This window comes from Labrus mixtus, chromosome 4 (assembly GCF_963584025.1).
Source record: "Labrus mixtus chromosome 4, fLabMix1.1, whole genome shotgun sequence".
Lineage (NCBI taxonomy): Eukaryota > Metazoa > Chordata > Actinopteri > Labriformes > Labridae > Labrus > Labrus mixtus.
The window spans coordinates 19,733,386-19,749,754 of NC_083615.1; the positions used below are offsets into that span (position 1 = coordinate 19,733,386).

A 16,369-nucleotide genomic window follows, 5' to 3' on the forward strand; every position below is an offset into this window, starting at 1 on the left:
CACGTTTATTTTTTACAGAACTTTTTGTTTTTTTACAATCAAACCTTGCCTTATGTTAGATAACTTATGTTTCTTTGTATATATTTATGCACACTGAAAGTTAATTATTTCTCTTCCTGTCTTTTTAAAAATAATTTTAGTGTTTTCTTCTGTCTTAAGTCGTGTCTCGACTGATTGCTTTAACTCTTACGCCTGTAAAGGGTTAATAAAGTGTCACTCTGTAAATGTTTTTTGTGTAAATGAAAACCTGAAACTCTGATTAGAGGGAAACTTTACCCGCTGATCCCATGAAGACCTCCGTCTGTCCGGGTGTGATGTGTGGTTTGAGAAACATTTGATGAATGAGACAATAACGAGTCAGAGACGTGTCAGGTTTCTCTTCAGAAAATAATTTAATAACATCTTAAAGGTACATTAATAAAAAAAACAACAGCTGAAGGACGTGTTCTCCTCTTCGTGCTAAAAATCTTTAATCACTTTATGATTTTGACAAAAAGAAAAAAAAAAAGACAGATTGCACATGTTTGTAGCATGTTAGCCACGTTAGCCACGTCCTGACTGCAGCTGGATCAGTCTCTGCGGTAGTCTCTCTCTCACTCTTTTTGTTCGGACAAAGCCAAATAGAAAATACTACAGAGAGAGGGGGGGTCTCCGGCATCAATAGTGAAAAAGTCTGATTGTGTTTTTACTAAATTAAAGTCTCGTTTTTCCTCCGGAGACAAAGAAAAGACAACGTGCAGATTTTCAGGGGAACATCCTTTAAACACACGGGGGGTGGGGGCGGGGTGTGGGGGGGTCAGACAGTACCCTGAGGTGTCAGACCCCCCCCTCCCCCCTCAGAGAAAATCAAACAAGGAGGAAATGAAACAACTGAAGAACAAAAACAGGAGAGAAGAAATCACTCAGCAGGTGATACTTACGTACATGATGGCGTTTAAAGCAGCTCCAGGTGGGGGCGCTGTCTCACCTCCACCCGCTGACTGATGTGTTAATGAATGAGTCACTGACGCTCTGTCACACACAGAGACGCTAAACTGAGCGGCTCACTGACACTCACGCCCACCTGCTGACACCTGAGTAGCAGCCGCCGCAGACGCTCCGCCCACACCGTTGAAGCTGCACCGCCGCCGCCGCCTTCAGCCGCCTCAAAGAGCAGCCGCTGGGAGGGGGAGAAGAAAGGGGGGGTTGGGGAGAGGAAAGGGGGAGGGGGAGGGGAGAGAAAGATTGGAGGAGAGGGAGGGGGTGAGAGCAGATGAACTTGAGTGCACAACACGGTCGTCATGGTGCCAGAATTTTAAACTTTGATTTGATTCTAAAAAAAAAACCAAAATCTAATGAACAAAATCCTTCAATTTCCATCAGGATCAATCAGTAAGATGTGTAGTGAGTGAAATGATAAAGTGAGCTTACTATATGATCAGACATTAAGGAAACATGCTATGTTGAAGTGCTGGCTTCTCTGACAACAATGCAGCAGCCAGTATGTCCTCCTTCTAACTTTAGTGTGTGTGTGTGTGTGTGTGAGTGGGAGAGTGTGAGTCTTTATTACATCTGTCCACAGGCCAGCACACAGTGGAAGGTTCTGGAGAGCCTGCTGGTAGAGAAGTCGCACCTAGGAGACAGAAAACAGGAAATAAAAGAGAGAGAGGAGGAGAGAGAGTGCAGACAGACGAGGAGGGTTCATGTGAGAGAGACATCAAAACAATATGAACTCAGAAACACACACACACTCACAGACAATAACACATCACAGCTGATAAAAACCTGCAGGAGAACAAACCAGATTCAGTTACATGAAAGCATCAGAGAACAGCTCGCACCAAACCTCGTTAAAGAAAACATTAATAACGTGAATAATGTTTATTTGTGATCGTGTCGAGTGAACGTCCTCACCTCAGATGGCTCCTTCAGCTCTCTCTCCACAGTGATCGCTCTGTGACACACACACACACACACACACACACACACACACACACACACACACACACACACACACACACACACACACACACACACACACACACACACACACACACACACACACACACACACACACACACACACACACACACACACACACACACACACACACACACACACACACACACACACACACACACACACACACACACACACACACAAAGAAACACACACACACACATCTCTCACACACACATACACACAAAGAAACACACACACACACAAAGAAACACACACACACACACACACACAAAGAAACACACACACACACACAAAGAAACACACACACACACACACACACACACACACACGCAGTGAGCTTCTCTCAACATGTCCGTCAACATTTTTCATAGTTTTTGAAACGTTGCCAACATTCTTGTGCCGTTTAAACCGCGTTAAAACTTTAATCCTGCTTTTTGTTCATCGTGCTCTAAAAACTTCTGCGTTCATTAGACAACGATCTTGATAACCTCCACCTCTACACGGATCTGCAAAACCGACTGAAAAGCGCTGTAGGATACCTGCTCAGGACGGTGAGCGCTGATAACTCTTAACCATGCTGCCAGCTAAAAAAAAGCCCTAAAGAGTTTTCCTGCTTCTGTAGATTTTATTCACTAACAAGAAGCTGCTTCGTGGTGGGACTCGTTTCAGCCTCAGCCAGCGCGACGTCCTGATACCTCATGTAGCATTCACTAGACATCAGAAAGGTGAGACACACATTTAAACTCAGACCGTGTGTGTGTGTGTAGTCAGACTCACATCCTCCAGCTGGACACACACTTTGGAGCGTTGCTGCACAGCATGCGGGCCTGAAACTTCAGCTGCTCCATGTTTTCATCCTTCCACTCCTGCTGCAGCAACCTGAGCAGCAACACAGCAACACTGAGGGCAACGTCACCTGCTGGTACAGTGTGTGTGTGTGTGTGTGTGTGTGTGTGTGTGTGTGTGTGTGTGTGTGTGTGTGTGTGTGTGTGTGTGTGACCTCTGTGTGAGTGTGTGTGTGTGTGACCTCTGTGTGTGTGTGTGTGTACCTCAGGCCGAGCTCAGTGTTGTTGGGCATAGAGTATCTCAGTCTCTCCAGCACCAGTGCATGCTGGGACTGAGGCAGACAGCTCAGGTAGAGAGAGATCACCTGAGGAGCAGACAGAGGATGACAGATGTGACTCTGGAAACCTTCACACCAAACTCCGTACAAAGAACGAGCATTTACAAATCTGCATCCTGGTGGAGTTAGCCACCTTTCAGCCGGTTTAATGGGGTGACAGGATGCAGAAGAGATGATTGGACAGGGTGAACAGCAGGTTAAGCAGGTGGAGTCTGACCTTGTTGTGGAAGGTGTAGCAGCTCCAGAACTCTGCAGGGTTGAAGGGGACCTGCAGCCTGGAGGGGACGGTGCACAGACAGCGATGGACCAGATCTGAGAACAGTTTGGAGTGACTGTGGGAGGGGCTACGGGCCTGCAGGCTGCTGCTGAACGACAGGTAACTGTACACACACACACACACACACACACACACACACACAGTCTGTGAGCTGTCCGGCACGTTAACAGCAGCAGGTAACAGTGAATTGTTGAAGATGAACAGACTCACTCCGTCCACAGAGTGTGCAGCTCCTCCAGAGTCAGAGACGATCCCAACGCTCGCTCAAAGGCGTCCTGAGTGTCCTCCTCAGAGCCGTGCAGCCACTGCCAACGACTACACACAAGGATTAGACAGTGATGTAACCGCCATATGGAAGTGAACAAACCTCTACAATTACCTGTCAGCCGGCACCACAGCGCTTAAACTGTGTTGTGTTGGATGCTACTTATGAGGTGGAGGTGTGTATCAGGTGGAGGTGTGTATACGGTGGAGGTATGTATCAGGTGGAGGTGTGTATACGGTGGAGGTGTGTATACGGTGGAGGTGTGTATCAGGTGGAGGTATGTATCAGGTGGAGGTGTATATACGGTGGAGGTGTGTATATGGTGGAGGAGTGTATGAGGTGGAGGTGTGTATACGGTGGAGGTGTGTATACGGTGGAGGAGTGTATACGGTGGAGGAGTGTATATGGTGGAGGTGTGTATATGGTGGAGGTGTGTATGAGGTGGAGGTGTATATCAGGTGGAGGTGTGTATGAGGTGGAGGTACAGACCAGTGTATCAGGTGGAGATGGGCAGTCTGCTGGCTCAGCTGCTCCTGAAGCTCTTTGATGATTGGTTCTTTCAGGACGTCCTTGGTGGGAAACCCCAGAATGTGTCTGACACAGAGAGACACAGAAACTCATGTCTTTAATATACACACACACGCACACGCACACGCACACGCACACACACACCCTGTCTGGAGCAGGACGTACCTGAGCAGGTCCACAGGTGTCTTGTGGCTCTGCTGGTCCTCACACAGAGACAAAATGAAGCCTCTGAACAGAGGAGAGACGGCACTCGACTTCTCCTGACAACAACATCTCACATGGTCAGTTATGAACACACACATCATTTAAATACTAAGCTCTGATGTAGCTGAACACCTGAGCTCACCTGTGCCATTAGGAACCTGCAGCAGTGGTAGAAGACCTCAGCGTTGTTGGGACACTCGGCCAGAGCGTGCAGCCACATGCTGACGGCCTCATCAGAGTCTCCTCTCCTGATGTGAAGATCAGCCAGAGCGTCTCTGAGAGCGCACGAGTCAGGACACGAGCTCAGCAGAGACTGGCACAGAGACACACCTTCATCATACCTGAAGGGAGACAACAAGCACACCTTTACATAGACACACCTTCGTCATACCTGGAGGGAGACAGCGAGCACACCTTTACATATGCACACCATCATCATACACACACACCATCGTCATAATATATTTAAAGACAGAATGAAATGAACATCTCTTCAGAATATATTACAACATCCATCTTCAGTTATGTCAGATGACAGGTGTGAGTCGGCTCACCTGTGCAGCAGTGTGTGCAGGAGAATGAGGTTTGTGTGAAGAGGGAGGCAGGCCAGCGTTCGCTCGCTCTGAGACACAGACTCCTCGCTGCACTGACGGACGCCGTCTGAGAGGACAGACATCACAGGAAGAGACACACCTCTGATTAAAACACAGCCAACACTACAAAATAAAAGCAGGATCAGGATCAGATGTTTACCCTGAAACAGAGCAATGAGCATGTCGGGCGGCGTGCTGATGTCATGTGATGTCCTCCAGGGAAGCAGGAAGGACTCTCTGCTGACCAGCCTGGACGGACCCGACTCTGCCGGGTCATACAGACTCGAGGGCAGACGGTCAAACTCTGTCAGGTGGATAAAGGTGAGCCAGAGCAGAGCTCGGTCTCTGGAGGTCAGATGATCTGCTATACTCCTATCATGAGCAGACTTCAGAGCGCTCTGCAGAGACAGAAAAAGAGAGAGAGGGGGGGGGGGAGAGAGCGAGGAAGAGAGAGAGAGACAGACAGAGAGAGAGTGAGAGGAAAGGAAGAGAGAGAGACAGAGAGAGTGAGAGAGAGCAACAGAGAGAGGGAGAGAGAGGGAGAGGAAGAGAGAGAGAGAGAGAGAGAGGGGGGGGGGGGGGGGGGGGGGGGGAGTATCCAAGTTAATTAATCTGGTATCATGACAGCTCTAAGTCTAACCACAGCAGCTTGTGTTGTGCAGGTGTTGTCACCTGTAGGATAGCCAGGGCGCTCTCCATGCGTCCAGTGAACAGGTTGAGCTGCACCCTGTAGAGCAGCGCCTCCATCAGGTGGAAGGAGAGAGTGTTCGAGGGTGAGGACGAGGAGGAGACAAGGAACTGCAGCAGACGCTCGCACACAAAGTCCTTCCCCTCAAACGAGCTCTCCAGAGTCAGGTACTGCACACACACACACACACACACACTGTGTAATCTCTAAACAAAGCGCTGATTCATGATCTAAAACACTATAATCTGTTCTAAACACAGCTGAATGTTCTTTGGGACAAATACATGAATAAATAAATAACGTACGTTCCACCACACTCTGTAGTCAGGTGCGTGCTCCACTGCCATCTCACACATCTCCTGCACCTCCTCCCTGCTGCCCCTCCTGGAGAACAGGAGCAGGTAGTGACTCCACACCTCGGGGTTGTCACAGTTACTCTCCAGAGCTCGAGAGAGCGTGTTCAGAGCAGCTTCCAGACACTCTGCTGCAGACCTGCACCACATTCACTCAGTTAGTGTGCCGTCTTTACACAAGAATCAGAGACATCTCTCAGGTGACTCACGTGTCGCTCTGGTTCAGGTATTTAAAGGCCAGTTTGATCCACAGCTGCGTGTCTCGGGGTTTCTCCAGCACGCTCGTCTCCAGGTTTGATATGTCGTCTGTCTCACTGATGAAGTATCGTTTGTCCTCGGAGGTGACGCACACATCCAGAGCTGACAGGCTGCCCCTGATGCAGTCGTCTGTACAAACACACAGCACGGTTTAGACAGTTATATTTAAAGGATCATCCAGAAGGTTTAACTCTCTTCACACAAGTTTACAGAAACAGGAAGTCACCGTGTCGTCGAGGTGCTGGGTCTCCTCCTGCTGGCTCATCGTCGCTGTCGTCCTCGGCGATGGAGCTGCTTGGAGCTGAAGGTTTGGGCCTCCACCTCCTCATGTCCTTACAGGTGGTAAAGGGAGGGACTGCAGAGGGAGGAAGAGGAGGAGGTCACAGCTCCATAAACACATCCTCTGACGATGAAGATGAGCGATCACTCACCGTGACGTTTGCTCTCATTCACTTTGCTGACCAGGAGGACGGCCTTCTGATCCACGCCCATCCGGTCTTTGTTTGATCCAAACAGCTTCTTCATGTACCGCTCTGTGAAACACACAACATAGGTGATTACACCTGAACGCATCACCTCATCACTGTGTGTGTGAACGTCATACGAACCTGTGGCTGAGCTGATGTCCTGATCGGAGCTGGTCTCAGAGCAGCCAATCAGCTGCAGGTTATACGACAGGACGTCCTGGAACAGCTGGTTTCCTGTCAGCGTGCAGTTCCTCATGTGCTGCCTGCAGAGCGCGCACACACACACAAAATCGAAGTTTTAAATTCTAGTTTCATGACGACCTTGAAGGACAGAGGAGCGTTTATACGGAGAGCGTCCTCTCACCATCTGCAGTGGTCGTCGTTGCAGCTGCCTGTGAGGTCGAAGCGACAGAAGTTCTTGGATGGATCGATGGCGTTGCTGAAGGTCACAGAGCTCAGAGGAAACTTCTCCTTGGTCCTGTAGTACGGACTGAACCTGAGAGACAAAAACCAGGATTTATTTCAAATAGGTCGACATGTATGATTCTATTTATAGACTTTAAGTCTGTTTATTCCTTTATTTCCTTTTAGATAGTTTTTTAGATCGTCTCGGTGACCTCCGCTTGTTGTGATCACAGCCCGAGAGGGCGAGACGTCATGCGAAGCAAACATTCTGAAATAATAATAAAATATTCCCTGCATGACCCCCTCAGGGCCTCCGTAGTCTCCTGTTCAGTTTTAATAAAGCACATTCTCAGACTAAACTATCCTGAAGTCTTTCTAAATAAACTGAAGTGTTGATGTCTACCTGTACGATCTGAAGACCAGCAGCGGGCTACGATACAGTCCGAAGGGAACAGGCTTCAGCTCGCTGTTCCCTGATTGGCTGGTAGGTACATCCATCTCCACAGGAACCACCTGAACAGAGATACAAACATGGATTAACACAAACTGACCACAAACATCACAGATTTCTGCAGGTATAACAGGTGACCTATTTGACCTCTGACCCTGTAAAACACAGAGAACATGTGACAGAGGCTCACCTGTCCAGGTGGGGGGTTGTCCACCTGTCCTCCTAGGTCACGCAGCTCTTTGAGCAGCAGCTCCCCGAGTCGGGCCTGCTCCTGGTACCTGAGCTTCACAGCCTCCATGTCCAGACCTGCAAACACCTCTACAGGTGGAGCAGAGCTGCTGGAGCTGCTGCAGGTTTTGGAGGGTTTGGGGGTGCTGCTGTCTTTAGCGGGGGTGGAGCTGGGTGTCTCTAGGTTTGGTTTGGTGAAGGAGCAGCTGGACTGACGGAGGGAGAGTCTGCGGGGGGGTTTAGCAGCAGCAGCAGTGACGGCAGCAGGTGGAGCTGCAGCTGGAGGGGCAGATTCTGTCTCTTGGTCTTCACCCTCGGGGGCGTCCTCGCTGTCCAAGGTGAGTTTGTCCTGAGTGAGGTCGTGCAGGGAGGGCTGGGGCAGAGGGAACGGGGACGGAGTGGTGGTTGAGGGTGCGGGCGGGGGGTCAGGAGGGGTGGAGACTCGTGGGGGGGGCTCTGTGAGGACATCAGCCGTGACTCCTCTGTGGTGCAGGGCCTGGGCCGCCTTCAGCTTTTTGATCTTCAGGGCGTACTCTGACTCCAGCTGCTGCAGACGCTGCTTCTGAGCAATCAGCTCCGCAAAGTGATGCTCTGACCCGCGGAGGGTGCCGTCCACACGCTGCAGCTTACCGGGCTGAGGGGACAAATACACACACAGACACACCTGATAAATGACCTAACATCAAGACAAATCAACTTTCTATCAGGAGACTCATTTAACCAACATTCAATGTTTAAAGTCAAACAAAACACTAGAAACTTGTGCTATTTAGACAGTGTGCAATAAGTTTGATGGATTGTTTCCTCTGTTACACATCTGTCTTATTGAATAGATGTTTTTCTAAATCCTCTGGGTTTCCACTGAGTTGCAGTCAAGGTGTTAGTTAAATTAGAGAGACTTCATTAACCCCTGATGGAGAGTGTAGTGAATATATAAAGTCCTTTAAACACAGGTGATACTAATGAGTTAATTATTTAATGTTATTTAACATCTTGCTAATCTTTACCTTTTAATGCTATGATGCTAACACAACTTCAAACGATTAGCTAGCTGCTGAATGTGTTAATTTAGCTAAAACTCAAAACCAGTGGAGTGTAATGTATTTCATGTTACTTACAGGTATAAATAACACCGGCACACGGTACTCACCCGTCTAATGATTCACGTTAGCTAACTGTAGATTTGTTATACAGTCAGACTCGATAACCTGCTGTAAAAAGCTGTAAAAAGCTGTAAAATGCTAAAATATCAACATGGATCTATTTCACTACCTTTGAATAAACCGTTTAACACGTTTAAACGGCCGAACAACATGACGGATAACGGAAACTACCGAAGTTTGCCGAGGACGTTAGCGGTTAGCGGAGACCGTAAGCAGCTACGCTCGGATGGTCCAAGTTTCCGACTTCACTGTGTTCACGTGATTTCAGTCCGGAAAGTCGGAATGTTGTAACAACAGCAACAAAAAAAAAAACAGCGTTGATGCTACGAAGATGAGTTAAATGTAACTGTCATATCCTACGTGAATTAATAACACAAACAAACAATATTTTGACCCTCAGGTGACGATTCTGAAGTCAAGTCGGGCACCTCATTCTTTTCCTAGTTTCCGAGTTGTTGTTCCGACCTGAGCAAGTGTTCATGTGCTTTTTTACAACTCGGAAAACTTTTTTTTCCTAATTATGATCAAACATGTGTTCACTGGTTTAAATAATCAACAACACAAATGTAAGAATAAAACGTTAATATTTCACACATTCATATTATCGATAATCTATGTAGTACAAGGCCATAAAACACGCCTACAGGTAAGTGACAATAACTGTTTTATAACCATAACTGGGCAGGAAACATTCAGTCATTACCCGATTATTGACTTCAATTAAAAACTTCAACCAGCTCCTCCCACTTTTACAAAAGTTGTTAACATATTTCTGCTATTTAGAAACTTCTCTCTCCTCCCTCTTTGGTTATGGGTGCTGTGGTGTTTCCCACCTGGCTGTGGGAGGTGTTTCTCACCTGGCTATTGCTATGGGAGGTGTTTCTCACCTGGCTGTGGGTGTTGTCGGCTCTGCGTTTGGGTCCTCGTCCTGCAGCCAGCTGAGCATGAGCCAGCTCCTGCTCCAACCTGACAGCCACACCTTTCTTTATGGACACCCGATGTTCAACGCGGTGCACCTGAGATACATACAGGTAAACGGGTCATACATTGAAGGCGTTTCCCACCTGTCGTTTGGTTCTGTGCCTGTGATTATGTGTTATTCTGGAACACCATGTTTTACATATTTTGAAGTGTGTGCCTTTCTGAGTGCTCCGCCGTGTGGCTAGTCTGAGCGTTTCTTGTTCAAAACTTTTCTGAAGAGTTTGATTGACAGCAGAAAAGAACAGCAGTAACCAATCGAACATGCTGCTTCATCCTTTCACCTGTTCCTGCAGCTTCTTGAGCAGCAACCTGTTGGCGCTGACGATCTTCTCTGACGCCTGCAGCTGCTCTCTCAGTCTGACCACCTTCCCCTCGGCCGCCTTCAGAGACTCCCTCTTCTTCAGCTCCTGCTGCAGGAGGTGTCTGAGCATCGCCTCGTCCCTCTGCAGCAGCTCTCTGAGTGACACAGGGAGGGAGGGAGGGAGGGAGGGAGGGGTGGATCAACTCACAGGGACCTTAAGCCGTTTCACATACGCCCTCCTGAATCTTTCTAGATCATTAGTTATTACTGACCTGTGCTTGTTGAGTTTCTGCTCGGCTTCACTCAGTTTGATTTGTGCTGCAGACTTTAAACATGTATTCATCACAGAGTCCGAGACAGCAGGAAACACTCGACGACTCGGACTGTTATCCTTCAGTATCTTCTGCTTCTCCCTGCTGAAAGTACACACACACGTTCTTTAAAGAGCTCCGCCCTCACAGCTGTGTGCTGTGTGATACCTGGATGTGATATTTACCTGGCGATCTCGTCCCTGAGCAGGCGGTACTCTGCCTTCTTGTTTTCGGGCAGAGCGTCTGGCGTTCGGAGCGGGTTGTTCTCCTTCTCTGATCCTGACGCTGCTTTCGGCTTGGTGGCCTGAACAACACATAAAACACAACATGACCAATAACACCACATCTGTGCGGTAGATTCAGTGTTCCAAGTGTTTTTTTTAACAGTGCATAAGTAACATGGACTCACCTCCACCGTCCTGCGAGCCTCTTTGATCATGAACTCAAGGCCTCCAAACGCCACCTGAGATGAGCTGCAGGCGTCCTGGTCTGAGTCACTGTCGTCCGAGTCGATCAGAGAAACGACCACAGACTTGTGTCGAGGAAGCTGGAGAAGACACGACGACGACACAGGTGAGAAACACACACACACACACACCTGCTCCTCCTTAAACCTGCAGATTTTATGAGTTAAGTACCAAAACATCCTGTGCATGAGACGCTTTATCGCTACATCTAAAAGTGGGCGGCGTTCCATAAAGCGATGTGACCAGTATACCAGTTAAAATGGACATGAACCATAATGGCCACAAGTGGAGCCATCTCCATCACCCACCTCACGCTACTTCTTACAACTGTACATTTGTCCCCATTCTTTAGCGGCCGCTTTAATGAAAGACAACAGGTGAGCAGAGGAGGTGTGCGGCACGACTGTCCTGTGTAAAGAAGAATCTTGCTGTTTTGTGGTGTGTGTGTGTGTGTGTGTGTGTGTGTGTGTCCTCCTCACCACCAGGGGCGCTCTGTTGCTGTGGTGTCCTCTGCTGAACTTGTTGGAGCGTGATGGAGGCACCGTGTTCAGACTGACGGTGCTCAGGTTTCCCCTGAGGGGGGGCTGGACTCCTGCAGGAGGAGGACCACCAGGAGAAGGAGGAGCGCTGGAGCTCATCTCCTGCTGAGAGGAGAGACATCAGTTTACTACTGCTCCGCCTACTGTACACAAGTGGTACTGCACTCTGCACTTTACTGAGGCGCAGTGTTTGTGACTTAAGCCCCTGCTTATTAAAAAAAACCTTGGGGTCAGAACGGACATTAAATGATGTAAACTCACCTCGCTGGCGGGCACTCTCTTATTGGCCATCGACATCAGACATGTCTCCCTCAGCAGCATCTCCTCCTCCTCCTCCTCATCAGCAAACGGAGGTTTGGGAGGAGGCTCCAGCTCCTCGGGGGGAGGAGGGGGGAGAGGAGGAGGAGGGGGAGGTGTACCTGGCAGTAGCTGGGTGAGGAAGGGCTGAGAGAACTCCTGACGGACAGAACGAGAAGGAGAACCACTCAGGTGTGTTTTTGTTTTCAGCCATCAACAGGTAAACAGAAAATAAACACGACAGGTATCCGTCTCTCGGATGAGACGGGGGAGGCGTACCATTCCGAAGTGATGGGCAGCGTTCACATACTGAGACAGCTGAGGGAAACATCCTAAGTCATCAGGGAGCAGCTGAGGGGGCGGAGACGGGACTGAAACACAAACAGCAACAACGTCCTCACTCTAAATGTAAACCTGATGATCACATTCAGAATAATTCAAATAGAATCAAACTCTACATGATGTCACCTTTGTGTCAGAGTGTGTGTGTCAGCGTGTGTGCGTGCATCAGCGTGCGTGTGTATGTGTGTCAGCGTGTGTGTGTATCAGTGTGTGTGTGTCAGAGTGCGTGTGTGTGGCCGAATTCTGCACATATCAGTCTTGAGTGACATGAACCAACACTCACCTGGGGAGCTGGTTTCACTGTCCGTATCCATAGCGACCTCGTCATAGTTGTCATACTGATAAAGGTTCCCTGAGGCGTCCAGACCCTGTTTACCTGCAGACTTCCTGTGGTCTCTGTCTCTGGACTGAAACATGGACACAGACGTTACGCTGCAGCATCATCAACACAACAAGCAGTGATTCGACCCTAAAGAGGGATGTCAGCTGGTCTCACCTTGCTGCGTATCTGGCTCCGCCCCCCCACCAGCTTCATGAAGCGGTTGTACTGCTCATCCTGATTGGACAGATCTCGGATCCTGCGGATCTCCTCCTCTCGTTTGCGTCTCTCCTCCTCATCCTGCCGACGCTTCTCCTCCTGCTCCCTCTGCTGCTGCAGCTTCCACGTCCTCAACTGCTGCTTCCTGAACGCCTGCTTCGCCACGGAGCCTGAAACCACATTCACTCTTTAATAAGTCAGAAACTTTAGGACTCGTATCCGAGCCTCTCCTGGTGACGTGACTGAAAAACTAAAGATCAGAGGTTACACTGATGACATCATCATCCTCACCTGGACTGATCACCTTCTTCAAACTGTGAGCTCTCTCTGCTCTCCGCTCTGCTGATCTGAGGACCAGAGCAGGACTGGGTTTAAGACCGGGTTTAAGACCTGGTTTAGGACCAGGTTTAGGACTGGGTTTAAGTCTGTCTCTGTCCCTGTCTGCAGGTCTGGCCCCGCCGGTCTTGTTCCGATCCCTGTCAGGAGGAGGCTTGGACCTGGTTCTGCTTCTCTCTGCAGCAGCAGCAGCAGCAGCAGCAGCAGCAGCAGACGAGGACCTGGTGGAGACTCTCTGCCTGCTGGGAGTTGGTCTGGGTCCTGGTCCTGGAGTCTTGCCTTGGACCGCTCTGGTGATCCGGTCTTTGCTCCTCTTCAACACCTGCTGCTCCTTCTGCTGCCACTTCTTACTGGCTGACTGCAGAGCGAGGAGACGCAGCTGCAGCTCTGAAAGCTCCTCCTCCTCCACCTTCACCCCCACCTGATCAGAGTACACAAACACACACATACAGAGTTATATCTCATTATTCTGTTTAATCGTTCTCCTGTCCGTTTATTAACAGAAGTCTGACTCCTCTACGTGGATGCGACACTCTGACATCAGCTCACCTTGTCAGGAGAGAGGGCGGAGTCTTCACTTGAGGCCGATGACTCTCTGACACACGCCGCCGTCTTCTTCTTCTTCTTCTTCTTCTCTTTGTCTGTTTCCGGTATGCAGCACATACACGCCGTCACCGTCGTCGTCTTCTTCTCTTTGTCCTTTTCCAGTGTGCAGCTCGGACACGCCACCACCGCCACCGTCTTCTTCTCTTTGTCTGTTTCCGTTGTGCAGGACACACACGCCGCCGCCGCCTTCTTCTCTTTGTCTGTTTCCGTTGTGCAGCTGGGACACGCCGCCACCGTCTTCTTCTCTTTGTCCATTTCCGGCGTGCAGCTCAGACACGCCGTCTTCTTCTCTTTGTCCGTTTCCGGCATGCAGCTGGGACACGTCTTTTTCTTGTCATCCTCCTCAGTCTCTTCTTCATGTCTCTGCTCTCCCTCTGCTCTGTCCTGTCCTCCACTCTCGTCTTCTCCTGCTGACACAAACAGTCCGTTATTTGTTTATTTGCCTAACCCTAACCCGTAAGTGCATGTGTGAAACCTCCAGTTACTCACCGTCCTTCTCAGCCCCGCCTTCCGCCTTCTGCTGCTCCGCCCACTTCCTCCTCAGCTCGTCCAGGTCGGAGGGGGTGGGGAGTTTCTGCCGGAGAGGTTTGATGTTGAAAGCCTGAAACACTTTTTTGTCAGCCGTGTCCTCTGCTCCTGCTGGTTCTGGTTCTGGTTCTGGTTTGTTCTCTGGGATCCCTGCTGTGTTGGTGTCTGATATGTGCTCTCTGGCAGGAGAGCCGTCAGGCTCCAGAGCCATGGTCTCCTCTTTACGGATACACTCCAGCTCCAGTTGGATCTGTTTGTACTTGGACAGCAGGTCCTCAAACGACTCGTCTACACACGAGTCCGCTTTGGAGACGCTGTGAGCCACTTTCCTCACCTGAGGCCTCCCCATAGGCTTCTCTGAGGTCACATGGTCAAAAAGTACAACTTACATTTCATATGGAAACTTAACTTCATTATTTATTACTAAACCAACCACAAGCAGCTGCTACAGCTCTGTCTTCAAACACACCAGACTCCATTAACAAAAACATCAACTTCCCCATGTTCCTCTAACATGTGTCTCTACTCCGTCTACAAATCCCCCAATGATGAGAAAAGTCCATCCTCTCCGTCTTCTCCCTGCTCCACTTTTCAGAAAATGTGTGCTCAAACAGGCCGTTTTGTTTCTGAGCAGGGCTAAAATAGAGGGGTTTATAGACATGATCAAATACAGGATCAGAGTGGATTTAGAACAAGAAACTTCACACATATGTTTTGAGGAGCTCTGAGACTTATTTAAACTGAAGAGGAGGAGGATATGTGAGCTTTAAAGTTCACAGATGAACAACTGTCACCACACTGAGAATCACAAAAGAGACAGAACGTTATCTCCGTCATGGTTTATAGGTTTCATTTCACACATCAGCTGAGTCATAATCAGTGATGACATCATGAAGGAAGATGACCCAGCAGGTCCGAGTGGAAACCTCAAAGCAGTCAGTAATTTAAACTTTGATAATAAGTCTGCTTGTTACCATGACAACTAAAATAGAAGTCCTAGACACCCACTTTTTTGGTAACTTATTGTTTTTAATTATCAAATATTGCAGACAAACTCCTGCACACTTGTACAGTAGCATTGGCCATGATTTGGTGAGATTTTGCCAACGGGTTTGAACAAGTTAGACGGAGTGCAGGAGTTTGTCTGTGATATTTGATCAACTCTTTCCTCCCCTACGTACAGAAGCTCTGAAGGGACATTCCTCCATACATTTCATACGGGCTGGAGTACCGACCACTGAGCGAAGAACTCTCTTGGAATGATAGGAATGTATTTTTTAGACCAGAAATGACCCCTTGCACACATTATATTATATCATAGATCTTTGTGTTTGGGTCATTTGAAGCCTCATTGTGCCCTCTAACCTCAGTAACAGGTATATCTACCTGTCTGATCCAGGTGTGACATCACCATGAGCTCTAATGTCCCACAGCACCTGATGACAGGAGTAATTTAATCTCATTTAATTTAAGGATACGTTTCCTCAGGGGGGAATCGTTCTTGTTGCCGTGAATCTCTCCGGGCCCGTACCGACCGGGGGGACCTCTCATGTTTCCTCCTCCCCGGGTCCCTCGGTTCCAGTTTCCTCGTCCCCCGTTCGGCATGCCCCGGTGTCTGAACCGGCCCAGGGCCCCGTGGCTCCGCTCCCAGAAGCTGCTCCTCGGGCTCGGCTCTCCGTGAGGTCCCAGCCCTGGCGGAGGGTGCAGCAGCGGCGGAGGTGAGGGAGGCCGGTCGGGCCCGCTCGGCCCGCACTGCTGCCGGTGGTTCGGGAGGAAAGGTCCGCGGTTGTATGGCATGAGGAGGCGAAAATCTGGCGGCGGGAGGGCAGGGTGTAGAGGCAGGCCATGCGGGTGTTGGTGAGGTTTTCTCGGTCGTGGAGGAGCTCCTCCGCGGGGCCTGTTACCCTCCCCCCGCCGGAGCGGCACACTGTCTTCGGCTTCATCGTCGCAGATCTCCCCGTCCTCCAGCTCGCCCTCCTCCGCGGGATAGCGGCTCTTAGAGTTTAAATCCATGGTTTAAAAAATATAACGAATTACAGTCTCGTATTAAATCGGTGTGCGGGTTGTAAACTCATCTGTCCAGACACACACAGCTCATTTTCACACTTCATGTACAGTCATCCTACGGTTAGCTCACTGCTAGCTCTCTGACTGCTAG

The 16,369-nt window shown here is 49.4% G+C and overlaps 1 protein-coding gene across 6 annotated transcripts; it reads right to left on the reverse strand.

The window, feature by feature from the left end:
- Positions 1-368: 368 nt before the first annotated feature.
- On the reverse strand, positions 369-16,369 carry LOC132973029 (zinc finger C3H1 domain-containing protein-like). 6 transcript variants are annotated; one of them, XM_061036227.1, is made up of 36 exons: positions 15,690-16,369; positions 14,173-14,568; positions 13,870-14,093; positions 13,627-13,818; positions 13,033-13,498; positions 12,700-12,911; positions 12,487-12,610; positions 12,141-12,232; positions 11,826-12,020; positions 11,505-11,669; positions 10,968-11,105; positions 10,744-10,862; positions 10,520-10,663; positions 10,228-10,402; positions 9,853-9,981; positions 7,765-8,436; positions 7,527-7,636; positions 7,083-7,214; positions 6,860-6,981; positions 6,683-6,784; positions 6,478-6,606; positions 6,203-6,380; positions 5,946-6,132; positions 5,625-5,810; positions 5,113-5,350; positions 4,914-5,019; positions 4,502-4,700; positions 4,321-4,415; positions 4,117-4,221; positions 3,573-3,677; positions 3,303-3,465; positions 3,012-3,112; positions 2,740-2,841; positions 1,894-1,933; positions 1,550-1,612; positions 369-1,159 (listed from the first exon to the last, which is right to left on the reverse strand). In XM_061036227.1, exons 1-36 carry the CDS (start codon positions 16,222-16,224, stop codon positions 1,001-1,003), a joined length of 6,600 nt encoding a protein of 2,199 aa, XP_060892210.1. In that variant the 5' UTR covers positions 16,225-16,369; the 3' UTR covers positions 369-1,000. The 6 variants fall into 6 exon arrangements, with proteins under 6 accessions (XP_060892210.1, XP_060892211.1, XP_060892208.1 ...); XM_061036228.1 differs by having other exon boundaries at positions 13,627-13,692; positions 13,816-14,093; XM_061036225.1 differs by having other exon boundaries at positions 13,627-14,090.

Coding starts and splice junctions, on each gene's coding strand:
- LOC132973029 (XM_061036223.1), bottom strand. CDS start 16,224: ATGGATTTAAACTCTAAGAGCCGCTATCCCGCGGAGGAGGGCGAGCTG. Junction 9,982..10,227: donor TCAAGAAGCTGCAGGAACAG/GTGAAAGGATGA, acceptor TATGTATCTCAG/GTGCACCGCGTTGAACATCG. Junction 1,160..1,549: donor GTGCTGGCCTGTGGACAGAT/GTAATAAAGACT, acceptor TCCCCCTCCCAG/CGGCTGCTCTTTGAGGCGGC.